This window comes from Mercurialis annua, linkage group LG6 (assembly GCF_937616625.2).
Source record: "Mercurialis annua linkage group LG6, ddMerAnnu1.2, whole genome shotgun sequence".
NCBI lineage: Eukaryota > Viridiplantae > Streptophyta > Magnoliopsida > Malpighiales > Euphorbiaceae > Mercurialis > Mercurialis annua.
The window spans coordinates 6,564,391-6,589,147 of NC_065575.1; the positions used below are offsets into that span (position 1 = coordinate 6,564,391).

General features: G+C 33.4%; 3 protein-coding genes across 6 annotated transcripts; 2 read left to right on the plus strand and 1 right to left on the minus strand.

The window, feature by feature from the left end:
• The first annotated feature begins 636 nt into the window (after positions 1 to 636).
• LOC126687373 (general transcription and DNA repair factor IIH subunit TFB1-1) lies at positions 637 to 10,297 on the plus strand. Of its 4 annotated transcripts, XM_050381924.2 has the most exons (21): positions 638 to 866; positions 966 to 1,044; positions 1,130 to 1,191; positions 1,272 to 1,335; positions 1,573 to 1,699; positions 2,238 to 2,313; positions 2,530 to 2,625; positions 2,970 to 3,014; positions 4,964 to 5,020; positions 5,156 to 5,311; positions 5,438 to 5,503; positions 6,960 to 7,083; positions 7,229 to 7,282; positions 7,366 to 7,496; positions 7,573 to 7,764; positions 7,870 to 7,983; positions 8,214 to 8,291; positions 8,955 to 9,002; positions 9,240 to 9,308; positions 9,768 to 9,881; positions 9,985 to 10,297. In XM_050381924.2, exons 1-20 carry the CDS (start codon positions 780 to 782, stop codon positions 9,852 to 9,854), a joined length of 1,812 nt encoding a protein of 603 aa, XP_050237881.1. In that variant the 5' UTR covers positions 638 to 779; the 3' UTR covers positions 9,855 to 9,881; positions 9,985 to 10,297. The 4 variants fall into 4 exon arrangements, 2 of the variants coding, with proteins under 2 accessions (XP_050237881.1, XP_050237880.1); XM_050381923.2 differs by having other exon boundaries at positions 9,768 to 10,297; XR_007644111.2 differs by lacking the exons at positions 9,768 to 9,881; positions 9,985 to 10,297 and having other exon boundaries at positions 637 to 866; positions 8,162 to 8,291.
• A 2,183-nt stretch (positions 10,298 to 12,480) lies between these two features.
• LOC126688040 (uncharacterized) lies at positions 12,481 to 13,159 on the minus strand. The gene has a single exon (XM_050382605.2). The coding sequence runs from the start codon at positions 12,816 to 12,818 to the stop codon at positions 12,600 to 12,602; it is 219 nt and encodes a 72-aa protein (XP_050238562.1). The 5' UTR covers positions 12,819 to 13,159; the 3' UTR covers positions 12,481 to 12,599.
• Positions 13,160 to 15,100: 1,941 nt separating this feature from the next.
• On the plus strand, positions 15,101 to 24,256 carry LOC126686208 (enhancer of mRNA-decapping protein 4). The gene is made up of 12 exons (XM_050380252.1): positions 15,101 to 15,975; positions 16,723 to 16,772; positions 16,847 to 17,003; positions 17,143 to 17,361; positions 19,050 to 19,178; positions 19,429 to 20,922; positions 21,403 to 21,762; positions 21,839 to 21,958; positions 22,335 to 22,505; positions 23,052 to 23,216; positions 23,323 to 23,448; positions 23,780 to 24,256. The coding sequence occupies exons 1-12, from the start codon at positions 15,253 to 15,255 to the stop codon at positions 24,086 to 24,088; spliced, it is 4,023 nt and encodes a 1,340-aa protein (XP_050236209.1). The 5' UTR covers positions 15,101 to 15,252; the 3' UTR covers positions 24,089 to 24,256.
• The last annotated feature ends 501 nt before the right edge of the window (positions 24,257 to 24,757 follow it).

Sequence of the window (24,757 nt, forward strand, 5' to 3'; positions counted from 1 at the left end):
TGAAAACACGGAGGTTTACGAAAACGAGGAGCAACCTCGTTTTTTTGTAAACTTCCGTGTTTTCAAACTTGATTATTCTGCTTTAGCAAAACGTTCATACTTAAAGACTCAATGGATACACATAAGTCACTCAACATGACACAACCAAAGTACCGCATTTGCTAATCCCAACATATAACAATCTGAAATCAAGTCGGAATCACAACAAGAACATGTAGAAACGCAAAAGAACAACGAATGTAAGAAAACAACCAATTTGTAACGCATAACCAAACCGACCAATCAAGTTTGAAAACACGGAGGAGAAAATCTTTGGTTGACTAGATTTAGGTGTTTAATTAGGTTTAATTAATGTTAAATAAGGTTTTAATTGTATTTAATTAGTATTTAATTAGGATTAATTAGGTTTAAAATTTATAGTTAGTTAATCTCACTCTTTTTTGGTGTCAGAGGGGCCGTTTTGATACGAAAATGCAAGTTGCGGATTTTTTTTGATACGACAACAAAAGTTGTGTGTTAGTTTGACTTAAAAACCTCCAAAATGACTCATTTGATATTTCTTGCCAAGTTGAGGGGGTGAATTAATCCTTTGTTCAATATTAAACCTCATAAGTCATATCAGTTTAAGTGTAAAATATTAAGGATCTTTTTGGACATGTTTCCAACATCATCTTCCTTCTTCTCCAATTACTTACTAGTGTTCTATTAACATATATCTGGTGTTAGGTCTGCGATTCATTGAATTGAAATTGAAATTGATTATCATCGTCATTATTATAATGGCGAGCGATGGCGAACAAGCTACGAAGCGTGTTAAATACAAAACTTCAGTCAAAGACCCCGGCACTCATGGTCATCTACTACTGGTATTTTCATTTCTCCTTTTAATTCAATTGAATAAATTATAAGAACTGTGATTGTAATTGATAGATTGATTGATTAATTAATTATGTTTGTTTTTGCAGAATCTGGAGAAATTAGCATTCAAACCTACTAACCCTAACTCCGCTTCTAGGTTTGATATGGACTTTAAATATGTTAAAGGTACTTCACTTCACTCTCATTGTGATTGCTGTGATTCAGCTTTTAAAAGAAATTAAAAAAATCAGCTACGTGGAAATATTTGCAGGTTTCAAATACACCAAGGAGGGATCGAATAAAGCGCCGATGCTTAATCTTACTTCCGATCAGGTTTTTACATATTATTTATTTAATTGGTGTGTTTTTGGTGTTTAATGAAATGTATTCAATGCAATTATTGGTGTTTACAGGGAGTAAATTACATATTTGAGTTTCAGAATTATAATGATCTTCACATTTGCAGAGAGCTTGTAGGTAAGTTATTCAGTCTGCTTTCTCAGTATTTCAAAAATAGTATCTTGATTGATTGAAAGTTTCTCGCTTCATTTAAACAGAATACTCATCTATTTTGGTTCTACGTTACTATTTAATTCTTTCGCGATGATGATTATGTTGTGCTTTTGTTTATGTGTGAGAACCTATTATATTTTACTATCGGGTTATTTGTTTAGATTGTAATCATGTGTGGTTTATTGTCCTTGTATTAAACAGGAAAAGCCAAGGGTGATGGTCCTAAAGTTGGAGATGCTCCTAAACCTGCAGATACTCCAGAAGTTCCATCCAATCAACTTAGTGGAGAGGAACTGCGTCTTCGAATGAACCTGCTTAGCAAAAATGTGTAAGCATTCTTTTCTTCAGTTTTTTTTTTAAAAATCTCGACATTTGTGAACTTCTTGTGTTTTAGTAACAGCTATGCTTTAGGTGGTTCTACTTGCTATCATCTAGCTAAGCATGTACTTGGTAAACTATTCTATCTTGCATTTGCAATTAAAAAGTTACAAAGTACAGTTTCGTGTTATTTTTATGACAAAGCATGCAAGATGGTGGCAAATGAAGTTAGGAAATGAACTGAAGATAGCAGTGAACTGGACATATAACTGATATATAGGACTTTTGGCTTTAAACAATGGTCGTTGAACTTCTGAATTGAAATTTCAATGTTTGTCAACTATGAATATTTAGCTGTGAAATAATTTTGCATGTTTCATCTATCTCAAGACGATGTTTTACTTTAAATTTTGTATGTCATTATTAGGCTGTTTTACTGGAGATCAACTGGAACTGATTCTTGGCCACTAAGTGGTTCAAATATCTCTCAAATGGGGAATTTTCTTTTCATTAGTCCTTCTTACATCATTCAATTTGGTCCTTTACAGTGAGTTGCAGAAACTTCATATGCAGTTTGTGAAAGATGGAGTGTTGACAGAGTCTGAATTCTGGGCTACAAGAAAGGTTAATTTTCTTGAAAGGCATTTATTTAAGTATGCTGCTTTTATGACTGCATTTCATTAATTGTTACAACTTGTCACTTCTTTGTCAACTTGGACCTTTGTGCTTTTTTAAGCAATGCACCATCTTCGTACAAGAATTTGATATGTTCACAGAAATTGACGTCGTTATTTAAAATTACGTACTCAGAATAATATTCTTGTTTAATTGTAATTGCAGAAATTGCTCAATGGGGAGTTGAGTAGAAAGTCAAAGCAACAAGTGGGTATTAAAAGTGCTATGCTCTCAGACTCCAAGCCAATTATTGATGGACGGGTATAGCATAGTATAGTTTCTTATGTTTGTGTTATGTTTTATTGGTTTTTAGTTCAAAGTTGTGTTGTGCCTCTTTCTTATTTCCCCCTTTCTCATTGAGGTAGACAGAGATATTAAAATAACTGGTTTATAGTATTTATGAAAATGCAAATTCTCATTAAGTGAATCCTCATATTTTTAATTTTAATAAAAATGAAATATGTATCTAAATTCTGAACGTATTATGTAATACGCATGAAATTTTGCTGATAAATGTAGGAAATTAATATAGGTTATTGAGATTTAGATTATTTTCTTGTACTTGTGATTTTTAGGTTTATAATTGTCTGTTATTGTATTTCCAGACAAACAAGGTTACGTTTAATCTGACACCAGAGATTGTTCGTGAGGTATGTTATCGTTTCTTTCCATTTAATAGTCTTGCTGTAGAGATGCTGGACTTTACTGAATCTAAATTTTTTCCTGACCTGTATTTTGTACACGGTGTAGTATCTCATTGCTTTTTGATATTTTATTGGTGAGAGTCGTGAGACTGTATTATTCTTCTAATTGATTTGTGCCACTAAATACTACTTTCTCTGTCCTAAATTGCTCGTCAACCTTACTATTTTTTGGGGTCCCAAAATATAGACCACCTTCTATATCTGGTAAATATCTAAAAGACTAAAATTCATATTTTTCTCTAATAAATATGTATAGTTAATGGCTTCATATTCCAATACAAGATGCACAAATACAAAAAGTAGACCTTAATATCTTATTTATATATCTAGAAATTATGCAAGGATAAAATTGGAAAGATAGATTAAAAAATTAACTTTAATCAACTTAACTTTTTTTTTCTTAATTCTTGTGTTTGTCCAAAATGTTTTGGGACGGAGGGAGTATATATTAGGTTTGAACAATCAGCTTATTTATGCTTTCTTGTACCATTTAATTGTATGCCTGTTTTGGCTGTTTGTTACATGTTGGTCATCTTTGTGTTGCTTTTTTCCTACTTGTTTAAGGATGCTTTGACCTTAGTTGCTAACCTTTTATCCCAAAGAACTTTCATGGACTGCACAGTGCACAGAGACGGATCCAAGGTAGGGCCAGGCAGTGCCTGGGCCCTACCTCAAATCCCTATTAACAAAATTTCCTCATATAAAATGGTGGAAAAACATTTCTTTTTCTTATAAAGATGTCCTGCCTTACAACTTAAAGAAATTAGCAATACTGTTTTAGTATTAACGTTTTATATAAATTATGACCTATCTCAAGTTAATCTGACTTAAGCCCTGCCTCAAATTTCTTTTACTTTGTTCTTTATATAAAATATTATAACCTTATAATTTGAAAAAAAAAATTAAATGATAATGGCAAAGCAAATTTCAATGTTTCACTTTTATAGCGATCTAATTTTAATATTCAAAACGTTACGAAACAAATGTCAATCTTTTTTATTTTTGCAATTTGTAGCCCCAATAAATCTTCCGGCAGATTTTTTTTCTTCTTTTAGACTATAAAGTGTAAAAACACGAAATGTTAGGATTTTATTTGATTTTTTTTAAATATTGAGATTTAATATGTCAATACATGTATCTAATATGGCTGTCACGTATGCACAAAGCTGCCGGAAAACAGTTCGGACTACAAATTGCAAAAATAAATAAAGTTGGAATTTGTTTTGTAGCGTTTTGAACGTTGGGATTAAATCGTTAAAAAGTTAAATGTTGAAATTTATTTTACAAATACCCCAATTTTTAGTATGTTATTTTTAGTATTAATTTTTTAAATACATTGTGCCCTATCTCAAGTTAGGGTCTGGCTTCGTCACTGACAGTGCATCATGTCATGTGCTAATATTTTTAATAAAACAGATTGCAGCAGTCGTTCATGGATTTTTGAACTTCTTACATTAATTTTACATGATATAATTTAGGGTTAATGTCATAAAAATTCACCAAGTTTACACGTTTTCTCATTTTAATCACACAATTTAAATTTTCTCATTTTTATGCACGAACTACCATTTTTTCTCAAATTCATGCACGGTGCTGAGGTGTCACGACTCCATTGGTGTAATTAGCTGAGGTGGAGGTCATTTTACACCAATGAATAAGTGTCACCTCGGCGCCGTGTATGAATTTGAGAAAAAAAGGTAGTTCGTGCATGAAAACGAGAAAATTTAAACTACGTGATTAAAATTAGAAAACATGTAAAGTTCATGATTTTTTTTGACATTAACCCTATAATTTATATTGTTACGACTGTAATTGTATTTCAACTATTTTTTTAATTTCAAAATGATACTGCACGCCTATGTAATGTATCTTTCTATGATTAAATTTCCTTTCAGATATTTGCAGAGAAGCCAGCAGTTCACCAAGCATACTTAAATCTAGTTCCTAAAAAGGTAATGGGATAGAGGATATTCCAATTTTTGTTGGGCGGGTTAATGATTGTATTTTTCATTTCTCATGTCAATATCATTATATGATCACTAATATCTAAGGCATTGATTCACATTTAGTTTCTCTGATGAGTGCAGATGTCAGAAAGGGATTTTTGGACCAAATTTTGTAGAGCTGAATACCTCCAAAATTCGAAAAATGTTTATGCGGCAGCAGCAGAAGCTGCAGAAGATGAAGAACTTGCTCTTTTTCTGAAACCTGATGATATTTTGGTCAATGAAACTAAGCGGAAGGTGCTTTCCTAGTACAGCTGCTTTAGATATTGCTTGCCAATTCCTTAACTTTGCAGTTTTATCTATTGTTAGTTTGAGTTTGGGATATTCTTAAATGCCTTCATATGACGATTTCCTTGATTTCAGATCAGATTTGTGGATCCAACTCTAGACATGGAAGCTGACCAAGGAGACGACTATATGCATTTGCCAGTATGTTCGTTAGCTTCAGTTTTGTTTCGAATTGTGACAAAAAAAATTACTCTAATTTTCATCTCCTATTTTTTGTCCTATACTTTCAAGTTATATTTTATTGACTTGATTATGGTCAGCATGCAACATTTATCTGTATTTCTGTGTGGATGTATGAGATGTTCAGTAGCATAATGATGCAAATCATCCTTGGCTAATGGCTTATGCATGATCAGATTTCCCATTAAACCTTTGACCGCGTCATATAATTGCATTGAATTCGGTCATTGCACACATTCAATGGAGTTTTCTGCTGAATGGGTTATCATGCTTGTATGAAGTAATATGCATAAGGGACTTGATGTTGGAAAACTCTTTAATAGGTCTAGTAAGACCTGAAGAAAACTGCTGGAAAAATGCACTTCTGCTCACTTCAAACCTTTCAAACTTTTGAATCCCACTTCAAAATCTACTCCTTAAGAATAGCACTAGGTAGTATTGCTTGCATTTTCCTTTTCAATTTATCGGAAAAATAAGCATGTGTGAACTTGTCCAGTACCAGTAGTTTCATTTAAAGCCGGTGAAATGAAGGAAACCTATGCATCCAACCTCTCTCAACTAAGGTGGAGTCTATATCTTTTCCTCGAACATTTGTGGATTTTTATTTTTCTGTCCAGTTTCTAGGCAATGGTTCTCAATTCATCTATGGTATTTATAATGTAGTACACGTGAAAAGTTTATGTTGATATTAGTTGTGCTAATATATAATCTTACATCTACTATGTATCTTATTTTAACAATTTAATCTTTTTTTTCATTTTCGTACTGCATACGTGTTATGCATTTGTCTGTCTAATAATCACATCATAGTTTTTACCTGATCAGCTACAAATTGCTTATAAAATTCCGTATTGTCGGAGAGACGCAAAAACTTGTTGAGAGGCTGGGAAAAACTCATTCCCACGTTACTGCTTAGTATTTTATAACCCTGTCCATTGTTCTTGGGAAGTGCAAATATTAAATAGTGCATACTGGGGAATGAGGAAAATGAAAAACCTGTATAATATTGTACATCAGTATTGTATTATATGTATGCCAGTGATTTAGGTCCAAATTTAATTGTATGCGTGCCAGATTATTTAAACTGTATTGTTCCAATCAATTTTCTGATGAGTTAACAATTACTATTCATTTATCTTCTCTTTGGTAATTACATTTTGTGAATTTGCATAGCTGTGTTAACTATAGAGGATTATGGCTGAATATTGTGTAAAATTTCCTTTTCCATGTATAACCAAGAATTTTGGTTGATGTTTCTAAAATATTAAAGAAAGAATTTAACCTATATGTATAAGTTGCTTTTCTGGTGTCTTTTTGTGGTGGAATTGTTTTACGGTTTCATCTCTAGGTTTGTGGTCTGAATCTGTTTAGTTAACATTAAGGTTGGCTTTCTGATGTTTCGTTTCTGAAAATGCAGGATCATGGGATTGTTCGTGATGGCAGCAAGGAGATAATTGAATCGGAACATGAGCCTTACAGAAGGACCTTGTTACAAGTTCTTAATCGTCATGCTGCTGTTGTTCTTGAAGGAACTGCTATAGGTAAGAAAATTTTGTAAATTTGTGTGTATAACTAATTTTTCTCGTGATGAAAATGCTCCAGTTTGTTTGTTTACCATAAACAATTGAGATTAAGATGTTTAAGCCCTTCTTTATGTTCTCAACTCTCTTAATAAACTTTTTATAGATGATGAACAGTTACAAGACACAAAAACTGTAGCAGAGGCACTTGCAAAACAGGGTTAGTGGTTTATTTTGTGTCATTTTGATTAGCTTATATCTTGTTATTTGACAGAAATTAACCTCATGTTTTACTGCTGTTAGGGCGAAAAACAATAAACCAAGATGCTGATGGGAATGCAGACCAGGAGAGATCCAATAGAATTTCCAATATGATGGAAATTGAGGATCTTCGAGGGTCGAATGATCTTCCTTTAGCACCACTTTGCATTAAGGTTTGCTTTTCTATCGTCATTTGCTTGCAGTATTTTTAGTGTCTTTGGACTTAATATGTTGTATTTCTGAAACCAGGATCCACGGGATTATTTTGATTCTCAACAAGCTAGTGCACTTAAAATTTCAAGAGATATGCCAGGTGGGACGGAAACTGCAAAATGTAGATTGAGCACCCAAGAAGCTTATGGTTCTTTGAGGAACTCCATTTCTCAGATTAAGACTATGGGATTGAATGATCCTATAGTTAAACCTGAAATTGCTACAATGGTAATAAATGTTCACTTTTTCACAGCTTATGTCCCAAACCAAATATAATTAAAAATGTGCATTTTGTATTAATTTCCAAGCATATATGTATAACCTTATTTATAGGTTCTCACGGTATTGACAAGTAATATCTCAAGCACTAAATATCATCGTGGAAAGAACCCTAGGGAGAGTGTTTTGGACAGGTTTCCAGATGCTGTAAAGGAGGAACTGCTGCATGTGAGTATTAATCGGTTATTTACTTTTGTTTTCCTTTCCTTCCTTTCAAGTTGCTGCTTTTTAAGGAAATTATTTTCTGTTTTCTTTTTGAAGCAAAAGTTTTCTGCCTTGGGTTGACAATTGACATTAAATAAATCATGCTATCACTTTTTGTTAAAGCTATTGTTATTATTGCTAGCTTTGGATTAGTTTTCAGTGGTCTCATGTTGACAAGGAAAACTTGTCTCCAGCACTGGATGTCTATTGAGGAGTTGTTGAGACATTATTGGTCATCATATCCGATCACAACTCCATATCTTTACGCCAAGGTAAAATACTGCAACTCTCTTCTCACTACAAAAAAGAAAATCACATTAAATTTCATGATATGAAGTCTTGTGAATATTTTGATCAAGGGTCATGAAAACAAAGTTAATTGCTTTCCACAGGGGCTACTACTTTTTTAAAATAGCTAATGACTCCCTGACTTTAGAACAAAAATTAAAGAAGCTATTCATCTATTTTAAATTCAATGAAAACAGTCTGCTTGAAATCTGTGGCTACAGAACGTCAGCTTCTTGAAAGCTTGAAGCAGCTTTGTTTAGGAATTCTTTTATCTTGCAGTTTAATTGGTGCATTTGAAATTGGAAGATTTTGAAAATGACGATGCTTAAGTTATTATTCTTAATTGATTACATTCATGAATCTAGATTAGGTTTATAGTCGATAAAACTTTCATTTGAGACTGATTTGAAATGCCTTTTGGAGAGGTTCTATATCCATCTCATATCGTTTCTCATCTGAATTTATAATTATAATTTTAGTTAATAAACGTTGATACTGAATAACGGGGTAGATTTTTATTTGAACAATTTGAAGTTGTCATGCTAATTTCAGACTTTGACTTCATCCATCGAAATGGAGCATTAATGCCCTTTATAGTGCCATTTCAGTAGTGTAGTTTCCTGATGTCACTCAATGGGCATCTGCAGGTGGGGAGACTGAAGGATGTGATGTTGAAGGTTGATTCACAGCTTCAGGTTAGAAGCATTCCTTCCCCATGTTTGTCACTTTTATTCAGTCCTTCCAATCAGCTTATTTATCCATTAGCTGCACATGGTGGGGACTAAATTAGCACGATATTTTAAAATTTTTCAGCTGTCTCCTACTGGAGGCTGTATATTTTTCCTGTATTTTGTTCTCTGTCATTTAGACTCATAATTTAATTGCATCTTGATCTTTTTTATAAATATTAATTATCTTCTAATATATTTCAGGAGATGAAGGGATCTGTGCAATCAGATCTTCGGAATCATCTAACACTCCTTATTCGTCCAATGCAACAGGTAAATATTTCTTTTCATAACAATTCTAGTAAATATTTTCACTTCTGTAATTCTTTATTTCAACCTTTGAGGAATACTATTGTTGGAATGGTGTCCTGCGGTTATACCAATGACCTGATTTCTGGAGTAAGAATAGATTTATTTGTAGTTTTTCTTATGAATCTTGTAAATGAGTTTACTAACATGTCCTGTTGTGAAGGTACAATACGTCAAATATGGAATTCAGTTATTTTAGTGAAATTTTATGGTTTTCTCTTTTGAAAGATCCTCAGCTCCGCTTTCCACTTCTAAGTTGATGTCTGTTGATGTGTTTTGCAATCATGCCCGGTTATCTTAACTAACTGCATGCTAATATACGCTGGCTCTTTTGTGAGAGGGCGGCTACTTGTATTGAGTAACTTTTGTCCTACTTGCATCTTTCTCATGCCTGAAACTTATGGACAAATGACACTGGTGTAGGCTCTTGAGGCAGCCATGCAACATCACGACGCAGACTTGCAGAAGAGATCAGCAAAGAGTGGAGAGCGATTGAACGGATACGCCTAGATGAAATTCTCTATTGTCGATTTGCAGGTGGCATTAAGAGACGATACTGTTGGTTTTGACCATCTCTAGTGTTCAACTAGAACACAGAATCAACATTTCTAGAGAGAATGTTCCTTTGTCAATTTTGCAGGCATTATGTGGCGACATTATTGGTTGTCTACCCATTTTCGGACACAGCTAGATTCAAAGTGTACATCAGCTCAATTTTGTTCCGAGCTTATTTGCTAGTATTTAAGGATTTTCAGGGTACCTTTTGTAAAAAGTATAAACTAGCCTATACTGTACGACACTCACCAGCAGGCAGCAGCGGCAGGTACATAATGTTCAACAAAAATTAGCATAAAGCAATCCTAAGATTCTTTCCCAAAATTGTGATCTTTTTATGAACTGATTGTGAATCTCTGCGTAGTACTATGAAATTGGATGATCTTTTCGATTTTGTATGATGGGGGCAAGCTACAGGTCATTTTCAAGGGGGGAGTGAATAAATTGGGCTATTTGCGAATTAACTTTTTAATTGATTAAAATAATCAAAATCAACCAGAGTTAAATATTAGATGAAACAACTTTAAGGCTCGTGAGTCTGAACAAGTTATACACAGAAACAAAATTCTTTTAATTGATTGGATTCTATATCTTATGATAGAAAAGATATAATCTTTTAATAATTACATTGTTTTTATTGAATTCAAGTTTACTAGAGTCGAATTCAAATAATTTGACTGCAGTAGCAGAATAAAACAATTCATATGGGGGACTGGATTGTACCAAAATAAAAAGGCCTAATTACTTAAAAAAAACCCCATCTTGCAACATTTTTTTGTTTATACCCTCATGTAGAAAAAAGTTCATTTGTACGTTTTTTTTGATTTTTCGTTTTCATCTCTACCCTAAAATTTAAATTTTTGACAATTAAATTAATTAGAGGATGAAAACATTATAAATGATTATAAATGATTAATAATATTAATGTTTAATTAGAACATAAGGTAAATATAAAGGATCATCTTGAATATTTTTCCAAATAAAAAGAGGTCAAATTAGCTCTTTAGGTTGGAGACAAAATTGAAAAATCAAAAAAAGGGTACAAATGAACTTTTTCCTAGGTCAGGGTATAAAACGAATAAATGTTATAAGATGAGGCTTTTTTAAGTAATTAGGCCAAATAAAAATAAAAAAATTATAATTATATTTTATAACCTAAAAAATCAAAAAATATTTTATAGAAAATAGTAATAATCTTGGGAGGCGGTTGCCCCTCGGCACAAAAGGCTGGTTCCGCCTCTCTGTGGATGTGATTCAAGTTTGATAATTTTAACTCATTTGAATTTAGAGAAATTCTTATACTCTCTTCGTTTTTTTAGTTGTCCATTTATTCAAAATAGTATTCTTTTTGTCTTAATTTAGAGGGAGAAATATTAATATAGTCCTATTAATTTACAAATATTTTTTAAATTAAAATATAAAATGATTTATTAGAGATGGGTAAATTTGGAAGATAAGAATTAAAATCAGCTTGAAAATTTAAATGGACAAATAAATATAGATAAATTTATTTTGCTAAATGGACGATTAAAGATAATAAAAGGATAAATGACACATCATTAAAATAATAATATTTTTATAAATTGACATGATGTACTGAGTTTATTTAAGAATTTTTATTATTTGAAATTCAAAAATATCAATCGGGTTTTTAGATAAATACAGTTGATATTATGATGCAAGATTTTCTTTCCAAAAAATGGATTCTACTTACTAGTAATAAAAAGAAATTTCTCGGTGGGTTCCATCAATGTATCTTCTACTTGACCAATCCAGAAAATAATGCCTTAAATAATGAATGAAAAAGATTTCGGTTGGTGAACTATCTGTAACGGTAATATAGGGTACCAACAATTTGAATTAATTAATCAATATTCAATGACAATGATTGATTGGAACCTAGGGCTAAGAATTCACCCATCCCTAAATTATCAATTACTAAAAAATTACTAAAATCAAGAAATTAATTCAATATGTCTCTTACTCTCAAAAAAAAAAAATCAATATGTCTCACATATTTTTTATTTATAATTGTAGAGAATAATCTGTAAAATTGATCTCACGGCCTTAGCAGAATTTGTCTCGATATATATCATTAGAGTTATAAATTCATAAGTAATGTCTCTCAATTTCTTAACAACATAAAAAAGGAAAAATTAGTGTTTTGAAAATACTACAGTTGCTGAATAGGTTTAATCAAATACTATAATATTTTTATTTTTAAATATATTAAAATGCTTAAAATTCATGTACACATAAAATTCTAACTAATAAATAAATTGGAAATATTTTAATGAGCAAATCAAAGTTAGATAATTTTCACTGTTCAACATTTTCAATAATTCCTAATTTTATTGAAAAAAATTTGGTTCAAAGAGACTAAACTACATTTTCAATCTTTACCAATTAAGAAAATCCTGTTTTCCGGTCAAATCAGTTAAACCAGCTGATTCAGTTCAGTTCTGATCATATCAATATAATTTTGAAATGTTCAGCAATGAGGTATCAAATTGGCATATTCAAAAAGTTTAAACACTATTAGTACAATTATTCCTTTAAAAACAATAATAAAGAAAACAAATTGAAATAAAAATTCAATTTTATATATAAAACCTTAAACAAATAATCACAAATCCCTACAACAAATATGAAAAACAACAGACACCCATAAAAAAAATTATAATAACAAAAAATAAATCCCTAAAAATGAGTAGGAGGTACATAACCGAAGAACGGCCGTCCGCCGGAAGAACCGCCGGAAGAAGAATAAGCAGGTGCATTGGGATAATTAACATGAATGGAGTCCTTCAATTTATGAAACCCATTCTTGAAAACCCCAAACCCGAAAACCAACCCGATTGCGATCACCACCAGAATCAAACACGTGCACATCATGCACATCTTTCCTCCGCAGCACATCTTCAATTTTGAATTTGGGTATTCTCAAGAAATTTAATTTAGTTTGGGATTTTATATAGAAATTTTAGTTTGGGATCTTAAAAAAACAAGAAACAAAAACGTGAAAGGAAAGAAAATTAATTTGAGACGTTATAACTAGCGAGTGATATTCGCTTGAAAGATAAGCAATGAGGACTCAAAGTGTGTCACTTTTGGGTGTTTTTTGGGATAAAATTAACTGATTTCAGCTTGTTTTTATAGTAGTGGTGGTTGTTTGTTGTTACTAGAATTGGATTATAAAGGGTTTACATTTTTCTTAAAGAATTGGATGGTTTGGAGATATACTCATGGGCCCGGACTTGTGAGCATTCGGATGAATCTCGGATTTGGATTAAAATTTCAAATTAATTTCTGTTTAATTATCTAATTTATATTTGAGAGTGATGATAACAAATGGTTTAATATATAGTAGAAGATGAAATAGCTACTTTCGAAATAACAGACAAAAAAAAACAACAATTAAAGTAGGAGAGTCGGAGTAAAAAAAAGGAATTCTCATTAAAAACGTGCATATTTTGACCTCTAAATTTATATCCTTCTATCCATCTAATTTTTAAATTTAATGTTTGGCCTATCAAACATTTTAACTTATAAAATTATCTTTTTAACCCCTTAAAAGGAGGTCGAATCCCAAACGCACTGATGTGGCGAGAAGTCTTTGACTGGGATGATAGCTTGTTTGCCAAATCACCAAATATATAAAACTTAATATATCGTTTGACCCTTGAACTTGTTCTAATTCACCTACCTGGCCTTTAAACTTTTCGTTTAACCCATTACACCTCTAAACTTGTTAGATTATCCTTTTTAACCCATTAACTTGAGAGTTTTAAATTTACTTTAATTTACATTTCATTTTTAATATATATTTAGTTTAATTAATAATAAATAATTAATTTTTAAGTAAAATATCGCTTTGTCATGCTTTATATACTATTTGTTTAAATAATACTGTTTTGTATATATTTTTAATTCTAATGAAAATAGTTTTACTTTATTTAGTGATTATTTTAATTTAATATTTATTTTAATCTATAAATGTAACGGACTAGATGAGATCCGAATGATCATGTTATAAGCAACTCAAATGGCCAGCAAAACTATTACTCCTTTCGTCCCATAAGATAAAAATAATAACCACATTTATTGTTAGTTTAGAATAAAATTATTAAACTCCTCTTTCACGATGGAGGAGCAGACCCAGAAATTGAAAAGCAGTGCTCCTCCGCCAAACTTTTATGATGCAATCAAACTCTAATTAATTTAGGGGTCTTTTTATTTTTTTTTAAATTATTTAAAGAGAGAGAACTTACTTAAGAAAATATAATTTATTATAACTTTTAATTTAATTCCAAATCATGACAAATAACAAATTTGTATTACTATTATTATTACAAAAATATATACGCCCCTAATGCTTGAGATCAAGAGTATATAGTCCTTCGTTTTTTAACCTATATTCTAATTAGATTTAAAGTTATTAATGGTATAAAATTACATTCTTCTTCATAAAATAAAACTTTTAATTATTATTTAGTTTATATTAATTATTAATAATTTATTAAATACAAAACCGTAAAAATAAATAATTTTAAATAAAAAAAAATTATGACTCTCCGTCCGGAGGAGGAGCCCACTGCTCCTCCTCCGGACGTAGCCCGTTGCTCCTCCTTCATGGAGGAGTAGCGACCTGCTCCTCCTCCATGGAGGAGGAGCAACGTCATGAAAAAGGAGCAGAGCGCTCCTCCTAGCAGCGACCTCTCCTCCTCCATGTGAAGGAGGAGCAGCGACCTGCTCCTCCTCTATGTGAAGGAGGAGCAGATTTGCTCCTCCTTCACATGGAGGAGGAGCTTCTCCAATTTTATTTTTAAAAAATTATTCGTATTTTTTATAAAAAATATTATCGGATTTTGATAGCGGATTTGTAATTCAAAAGAGTACAATTTGGAAATTTTTTAAATAAATTTTTTTAAAACGATTAATTTGAATAGTTTTAAAGTTTAAGGATTTGTTTGTATATTTACCAATAGAAAAAAAAAGTATATATTTGCATCTTTTAATTAATTAAATTGTCAAAAAATTAAATTTTGGGTACAGTTGAAAACGAAAAATCAAAAAAAGGGTACAAATAATTTTTTTCCTAAATCGGAGTATAAACGAAAAAAATTACAAGGTGAGATTTTTTTAAGTAATTAGGCTTTATTATTATTATTATTATTATTATTATTATGAGCATCGATCTCTGAACAGTTGCAGTGGTGGTAGTATTATACTAGCAGTGTAGTGTTCATTCAATCTCCATTTCACAATTCAGATCTCTGAACAGTTCTAATAATAGAACCACTGAAATTAACTTCGATTCCACTTCCATCTCTCAAATCCAACCTACACAAATATGGCAACCCCAAATCAATTCGACATGCACAATTTCTTCATGCCTACAAATTCTCCGCCGCTCCCCACTCCACAATCACCGTCGCCGCCACCGCCGCAGCAAAACCCTAATTTCACACCTCCATCTCCAATCACTTCCTCTTACCCCCCTCCTACAGTAACCAACCCTTTCCCTTTCCAATTCCCTCAACAGTTCTCTCCTCACGCGCCTCCTCCCTATTCCCACTCGCCGCCGCAGCCCCACCGCTCTCTATCCTACCCTACACCCCCTCTTCAACCCCAACAACAACAACAACCGCCCCAACAATTACAAAACCCTCCTCGCAACAACGACCGGAGCGGAGCCGAAATCATGGCGCTTCTCCGGCCGCCTCAGCCGCCAATACAATCCACTTCGCCGCAGCCAATTCAAGAACCTCCGCCGGAAGGAGCTGGGGTGATGGGGCCCATTAGGATGGCGAGTAGTAAAATGCCACGTGGAAGAAGGATTAACAGTACTGAGGGTGGAGTAGTGAGTTATGACGTGGATGTTAGGTTACAAGGTGAGGTGCAGCCTCAGCTTGAGGTTACACCTATTACTAAATACAGTTCTGATCCTCAGTTGTGTTTAGGAAGGCAAATTGCTGTAAATAAGAGTTATATTTGTTATGGATTAAAGCAGGGTAATATTAGGGTTCTTAATATCAATACCGCCTTGCGGTCTTTATTTCGCTCCAACTCGCAGGTTCATTTCTGTATTTGTTTTTTTAATTATTGTTCGAATTGTTTAATTATAGTGTATTTATTTGTGTTGCTTCTTATTTTATTCTGTAGTAGTTTGCATACAGTAATGTCTGTGTCTCACGTCAATGAAACTAGATTTCGGCTGTTACGGCATTGTGTGCATAAGTCGATGGTTTATGGTTTTCGAGTGCTAATAATAATTATGTAAGTTGGTAGGCACACTAGAGAGTAATTTTACCTCTTAAGTTTTGATTCCACACTAGTTGAAGAGACTTTTTTCTAAGTAAACTACGATGATGGATGATTTTGGAGTATGCTGGAGTGCAGTTGTGGATCAAGGGTTTTCTGGGAGAAGAGTGGATTGTAACACTTACATCTTATCCTTAGGATGGGTGCAGTTAACTTCGACACTAGTTGTATTCTCTTGTGTTCAGTTTAAAATCCTAACATTCTATGCTAGGCTCTGCAAAAATACATGATTTTGTTTTCTTGGAATGTACAGTTCTTTTGTGAAGTAATGCACGATGTATTTTTTCAGCTGACAAAATTATTATTGCAAATGCAGTATGATTGCCATAAAATATTCCTATCCATGGAATCCATGATTCAGGCCATTTGGAGATATTAATGGGATATATCTTATTTTTAGTTTACTTAACAGATTAGTTAAAGGATTTAAAAGGAGAGTTTCGTGTAGGCAAGTATGTTTTTGGTCTTCTGCTCATCTAAGGTGTCCTTTTTCTTGCAGAGGGTCACTGATATGGCTTTCTTTGCTGAGGATGTTCATCTCTTGGCCAGGTATCTTGCTCTCTGCATTCCTTAATTTTCTTGGTCTGCTTTGATTCTGGTTATGGTGACATGATTTTATGCAGTGCTGGGGTAGATGGACGGATTAATGTCTGGAAAATTTCTGAAGGACCAGATGAGGAAGATAAGCCCCAGATAACCGGAAAGACTGTGATTTCCATTCAAATAGCAGGAGAGGAGGAAATTAAAAATCCCAGGGTTTGCTGGCATGCCTACAAACCGGTACGAAACTCATTTTTCTCACCCTCCCAGAAACTGCATACTTTTACCATTTTTTGCATGGACTTTCTATTACTCCTTTGTTGGTTAGGTTGCTGCCTCTGCTATTGCTTATCACATATTTCCTTTACATGTAAAATAGGAAATTTTGGTAGTTGGAGTTGGAAAACGTGTTTTCAGAATTGATATCAACAAAGTTGGAAAAGTTGGAGTATATTCGCCGGAGACACCTCTAATCTGTCCTGTTGACAAAGTGATCGAAGGTATCCAACTGATTGGCAAACATGATGGGGAAGTGACTGATTTGTCAATGTGCCAGTGGATGACTAGCCGTTTGGTCTCTGCTTCTATGGATGGCACGGTTTGTTTTTATCCTTGTCCTTTGCCTGGAGTTCTTTTACTTTCTCAATTATTCTGTCCTTCTTTACCAATATTTCTTTCGAAGTAGTTCATCTGAGGCATGCGCGTTTCATGCATATGGTGAAAGTGTTGAAACTTATATTAGATTTTCTTGCTGGCTTGTGGAACTCCCCTTGAAAAGGTTGAACTAGGTCAGGTTATAAATGATATGGGTGAAAACATTTAGAGATATTAACCATAAAGAAATAGTGCACTTGAAATTTTGATTGATTTGTAAGTACAAAATGTATTCACGTTAATGTATTCTCACAGCATTTTGACTGGGGAAACTCCAATTGGTGACGAGGTTGTTATGATCTCTCCCCTTCATATGCCTTTCCTTTGTCTATAATATTCTATTGGTGATTTTGCATTTTAGCTGTGTAAATCTTCTCTAAAGTTCAAAAGTTTTCATACCTGGCAAGGGATCCTTGCATGATTGTATTATCAATTTATCATAATAGTAATATCGTCATCTAACATGTTGGTAAATTTCATATTCTTGTTCTCTAAAAGCCTTTTGCAAGGCTATATAAAAATAGTTGGGATATCATAATAGATAGCTAATGTGTTCCTTTCCAAATAATATAAACCTTAGTCTTGTTAGGTCTGCTATGATTTTGATCCTTAATTTTGTAGATGTTAATAATAAGGGCTCGAGTTTGAGGGCAATCTTTCTGTTATCCTAGTTGCCTTAGCCTGCCTTTATCACATTGTTCTTTTTGCGTGGTTGGGGTGGAGAAATGGCCTAGAGATTCTTAGAATGTTTTCTTTTTTTCTGTTCTGCACATTTATCCATACCAGTTTTTTTGGCCACGTGCTACGCACGTTAACGATATTTATATGACCCGTTATTTAATATTATAATTTTATATTTTTTTAATAATATATTATTATTTAAATTTTATTAGACTTGTATATTTTTATTTGTTTTGTTGAATTATTTTATAAAATTTTAATTTCTTTTATTGGAAATGTTAAAAGTTAGAATTAAGCAATAGATTTAATTTTTGATATTGTTGTTATTAAAAAATGATAATATGATTGAAAAAAATTTATATTATTCTTCATAGTAAATAACCAATAAATATAAAAAATATCAAAGCCTTAACACAAATATTATAATATAATTATTTAATATTAATGAAACTCGTCATATTCTTTTATATATAGTGATATACATGTGCAATTCCTATTAGAATTAGGAATTTAACACATAATAATAGTTGTTGCACAATTTCTTTTAGAATTAGAAATTTAATACATAATGATAACTACTGCGATAATTATTTTTAATATGTTTTCTTTATGGATTAAGAATGTCATTTTTCTATTTGTTAAACACAAATATTCTTATATGTCACAATTAGTAATATCAACTTGGATAAAATATGTAGAGGATATTTTTGTCCGTAAATGGAAGTTTTTCCCCCTCGAATACACTTTTATATTTGTTGTAGATCTTTACCAATCCAAGTTTAATATGTATATGTATTGACTTCATTCAAGTATAAATTTTATAATTGGTTTTCCCATATGTGATTATATCCATTTGTATGTGCGTGATTACTTGTTTGATTTTGATTTTGTTTAATTATTCAATCTTATAACTTATTTTTGTTTATGTTGATTTGACTTGATGACAACCAGATTAAGTTTTGGGAGGAGTCGAAGGAATCGCCGGTTCTGGTACTCAGACCACATGATGGCCAGCCTGTTTACTCAGCTACTTTCTTGACTGCTAATACCCGTCCAGATCACATGGTTCTTATCACAGCGGTACATGTTACTAATACCATTTTGCTGGTCTAAGTCTTTAACTCATGTTTGTGCTAGCCAATTGTGTTATCTTCTTGAACTTATCAAGATTATTGAACACTTTCTAGTTTGTTGGCTGCTTTTTTGTGAAGTTGTGCAGAATTTAGCTTAAACTGGTCTATATGGAGATTGGAGAGTAGAAATTTTGATTCAGTTTTCAAGATTGGCTTCTCTATGTTTGTGTCATTAATCTTGTAAAATATTTGAACAGGGGCCCCATAATCAAGAGATAAAGATTTGGGTCTCAGACAAAGAGGATGGTTGGCTGTTACCAGGTCATGCTGACTCATTGAAGTGCACGCAAACTCTTGAGCTGAAGAGTTCAGCTCAACCTCAAGTAGAGGAGGCGTTCTTCAATCAAGTTGTAGCTTTGTCCCAAGTTGGTCTCCTCTTACTTGCAAATGCAAAGAGAAATGCAATATATGCTGTGCACCTAGATTATGGGCCAAACCCAGCATCAACTCATATGGATTACTTGTCGGAGTTCACTGTCACCATGCCTATCTTGAGTTTAACAGGGACCAGTGACGTTATACGTGGCCAGGCTCAGATTTATTGTGTTCAGACACACGCTATTCAGCAGTATACTTTAGAGTTATGCCAGTGCTTGCCACCACTATTGGACAATGTTGGTCTAGAGAAGTCAGACTCTAACATTTTAAATGTTGAAGGAGTTTCTGCTGTGGATTCGCATGGTAGTAATTTCTCTGGTGTTCCTCTAAGCTGTGTTTCAGTTGATGCAGCCACTTCACAAGATATTCCTTCTTCAAATCTTGACTCCAAACTTCCTGCCTTAACCCCTTCAACTAGTGACGCTGACATAACTTGTGTGCCATCATCGCCTCTTCCCAATACAAATAGGGGATTTGCGGAGGTTACTGTTGCATCAAGGCTTGAGTCAAGCCCTCCGTCTGCTGAACAAGGTTTAAATCAGCCAGTTAATAATTATACAGTTGACCAGTATATGGACACCATTCATTCGACTGTCTCTGATGTTCCTTCTTTGGGTAGTGACTCAAAGAATGATGAGAAGGAAGATCCACAAGATGATAATTGTAGTGTCCTTAATCCACCTGTAATGTTTAAAAATCCACCTCATCTGATAACTCCTTCTGAAATTCTAATGGGTGTTTCATCTAATAATGAGGAAAAAACCGAGGAAGCAAATATGCAAGATTCAGTTGACAGTAGTGATGCTAGTAATGGAGAGATGGATGTTAAAGTAGTTGGTGATACAAAATCTGCTCAGAACTCTGAATTTGGCTTTAGAGGAGAGCCTAAAATTCGTCTTCCAGAAAATAAGGCGAAATTCTTTTGCTCCCAGGCTTCAGATCTTGCTATTGAGATGGCCAGGGTGTGTACTGACATCTCAGCAGAAACTTATACTGTTGAGGAATCTCAGCGAGTTGACGTTGTTGACAAGGCAGATTATTTTGCCAAACCTTCTCATGTTAGTGAGGATGAAGTCCCGGACTCCGCAAAAGATGTATTGGAGAAAATTTCTGAGTCGACCACGCCCACAATAGTTCAGCAATCGACACCAAGTACAAAGACAAAGAATAAGAAGGGTAAAACTCCTCAAGCATCAGGCACATTTTCTCCATCGCCCAGTACTTTTAATTCAACGGACTCTACTAATGAACAAGCTGGGAATTCAGAAGCTCCTATTCCACAAATACTTGCAATGCACGAGATGCTTAGTCAGGTAATTTTTAGATTTTGGACGTATAAGTGCCTAACATATTTGCATTTTAATTGTGCTCTTCTATGCTGTGTAAGATTATTCAGTGCAACTTTTTTTAAAATGCTTTACACATAGTTTGATGGTATTTGACTTGTACACTGATACATGTATTTTGTTTGGTAGAATTACGGGTAGGTCTTATGATTTTGAGGCCTATGTTCTCTTTTCATTTTACCATCATCCATTATTTTTTCTTCTCCTTTTTTTTTTGGAAAATGAAGACAAAATTTTCATTAACATAAGCAGAAATAGAGTTAAACCTAGATACAGAGCGTAGTACAAGTTCAATATTTGTTTGCCTAACATAACAAAATTGAAATGATAATGTCCTATTGTCCCATACAATTCGGTTTCTAAATTTATATCCTACCGGTAAGGTATCACATAGTGCACGCTTAACCAATGTGTCAATTTTGATATTGCTATTTGTCTATTTTGCAGTTAGTGGCCTCACAAAAAGAAATGCAGAAGCAGATGTCAAATATGGTTGCTGTCCCTGTTTCAAAAGAATGTAAAAGACTGGAGGCATCACTAGGGCGGAGCATTGAAAAAGCTATCAAGGCAAATACTGACGCACTCTGGGCTCGTTTTCAAGAAGAAAATGCAAAGATTGATAAGTTATCGAGGGATCGCACACAGCAAATATCAAGTCTGATTGCCAACTTTGCCAGTAAGGACTCGACAGCCATGTTAGAGAAAGCACTGAAGAAAGAATTAGCCTCAGTTGGACCAGCTTTAGCTCGTACAGTTTCTCCAGTCCTTGAGAAAACAATATCTTCAGCTATTGCTGAGTCGTTCCAGGTTAGAAAATTGGAACTGTGCTTTTGTTTTGCGACTTTGCGATTCATTGGTTTGCAACTAACTTATTGCACTGCAGAGAGGAGTAGGTGATAAGGCAGCAAATCAGCTAGAGAAATCAGTTAATTCAAAACTTGAAACAACCGTAGCTAGGCAAATTCAAGCACAATTTCAAACTTCTGGAAAGCAGGCTCTCCAGGTATACATGATTTCTGCTTGGTGTAATTCACGTAGACAGTAGTTGGTTTGATATAGATATCTAAGGGCCATTATATAGTTGCAATGATAAATTTCTTAGATTTCAGGTTAAAACTAAAGGACATACCGCTTGTGCAAGCTTTTTGTAAATGACAGGACACTTTAGATAGCTTTCGTACTTGTCCCTGCTTTAGAGGGATTATGCTTGGTGTTAAAATCTCATTGAATAAGATGCAGAACTAATATCATTTTTACCTCTACATGGGACTTGTACTATTTAATCAAAATGTCGAACGGTTTACTGTTATTTATTTTGTTACAGAGGAATATAGAAATGTCCATTTGAATTGATATTAAGCATTTTTGCTCTTATGCAGGATGCCTTGAAGGCTGGTTTGGAAGCTTCAGTTATCCCTGCCTTTGAAATATCGTGTAAAGCTATGTTTGAACAAGTAGATGTCACTTTTAGGAAAGGGATGGTTGAACATACAACTGCAGCTCAGCAGCATTTTGAATCTGCACATTCTCCATTGGCCCTAACTTTAAGGGTGCGTATTCTTGTTCCATGTTATGTATATTAGAAGGAGAACTGACTCTTCCTGTAGTTTGGTGATTAAAATTAGAATTTCATCGTTCAGTTCTACCTTTTTGCATAACTTGAGAAATCGCACGTTGTCATATGGGTGCTGAATAAGTGACGCCCATTTGTTGATGAATTCAAACTCATGTTGCCGAAATATTACTTCAATCTTAATATGATGCTCTGAAAAAGATGTCAAACTGCTGAGTTTGGAGCTTCTTTATGAGATCTTCTGGTTATTATTGGGATGAATAATTAATTGAAGGACCACGCAAAGAGCGCATGATTTTGTTTTATGGTCATATGGCTGCTTGGATCTTTTCATGATGAACTCTTTAGAGGCTTAACCCTAAATGTCATTTGAATACTGGACGCTTGGTGTGTTGACTGATGAAAGGACTTGCTCATCAAACATATTATAACAGTTCGATGTGTCACTTGTTCTTGAGTTTTGCTATAATTTTTTTATATGCTTGCTTTTGTATAATTTATGCTACTGGTTTGTTATGTGCAGGAAACCATCAATTCAGCATCCTCGTTGACCCAAACCTTGAGTGGGGAATTCGCTGAAAGTCAAAGGAAGCTGTTAGCTCTTGTGGCTGCTGGCGCCAACTCAAGTGCTGCAAATCCGCTGGTTACGCAACTTAGCAATGGACCTTTAGCTGGACTCCATGGAAAGGTTTGTTGATTAGAAACTAGCTATAACCATAGATTCATATCTGTCCATTGTGATTAGCTATCCTGTAATTCTGTACTTTTGACGTTTTGTTAATCAATTTCTACAGGTTGAACCGCATTTGGATCCAACGAAAGAGCTGTCAAGATTGATATCTGAACGCAAATATGACGAGGCTTTCACGATTGCCCTACAAAGAAGTGAAGTGTCAATTGTATCCTGGTTATGTTCTCAGGTTTGGTTTACATCATGCCTGACACCCCTTGTGTTTTTTATTTTAAATGTGATCAGATGAATTGATTTTAGCTGGAATTTTTTTTTGTTTTTTGTTTTTTTGTATATCTGGGTAATGAAGGTAATTTTGTTCATCAAACTATCAAGTATCATCTTTTATTTGGATTCTTCATGATTTTATAAATAAGATTTTCAAGAATCAATAATGCACCATAGACATGAAATGTAATTGGGTTGTTTTGGTTTTGATAATAACCAATCAAATTTACCCTAGTTTTGAAGCTATCACTAAATCACTAGTGATGTAACTTTTTCCTCTGTGGTTTTGCTAGGTTGATTTGCGGGGCATGTTAGCGATGGCTCCACTCCCATTAAGCCAAGGCGTATTGCTCTCTCTACTACAACAGTTGGCCTGTGATATAAATAAGGATATGTCTCGAAAGCTTGCGTGGATGACAGATGTGGCGGCTGCCATAAACCCAGCTGACCAAATGATCGTAATGCATATTAGGCCTATCTTTGAGCAAGTATATCAGATACTACATCATCATCGGAGCTCGCCTTCCATTGCCGGTGCGGACCTATCAATGCTCCGTGTTCTCATTCACGTGATCAATTCTATGCTGTTGACATGTAAATGATTCTTGTTTTATAACTATTGTGCAAAATATAGAACGAGGCTTAGAGGTAGTAGGAAGTCTGTACAAAATCTTTGTTGGTTTATATGAAAGGACTTTTATCATTTTACGTTGTTATTGTAGAATAAACTTTAGAGATTATGAAGGAAAGAGCTTAGTTTCTGGAGGTAATAGTACTTTAGTTCATGTGCTTCAGACTTTAAACCCCTTTGATAAATTGAATTTTTTCCGTGCAATTTATGATTTTCATTTGAATTTCTTACAATATATGATTTTCATTTTACTAAACGTCCATGAAAAGAGTTTTATTTCATGCAATGTAGTACCAAGTCATATTTATAAGGTCTAATGTCTTAAAAGATTCTGACCTTTCATCCCCTTTTTAATCCTACCCTGATATTGCATATCAGTCGATTTTACCCTATTTTATATTTTTTCATTTCAATTATACCCTAAAGTATAAAATTGACATTTTTTTATTTGGTAAAAGTTTTCTAAATTGATCTTTTTGCATTAGATTAACTTTTTCTATTAAATTGATCATTTTTGAAGAATTCTTTTAAACTTTTGTCAAATAAATAAAGGTCAATTTTATGCTTCAGGGTACAATTGAAATGAAAAAAAATACAAAATGGGTTACAATTGATAAATTTTCAACGTCAGGGTCGGATT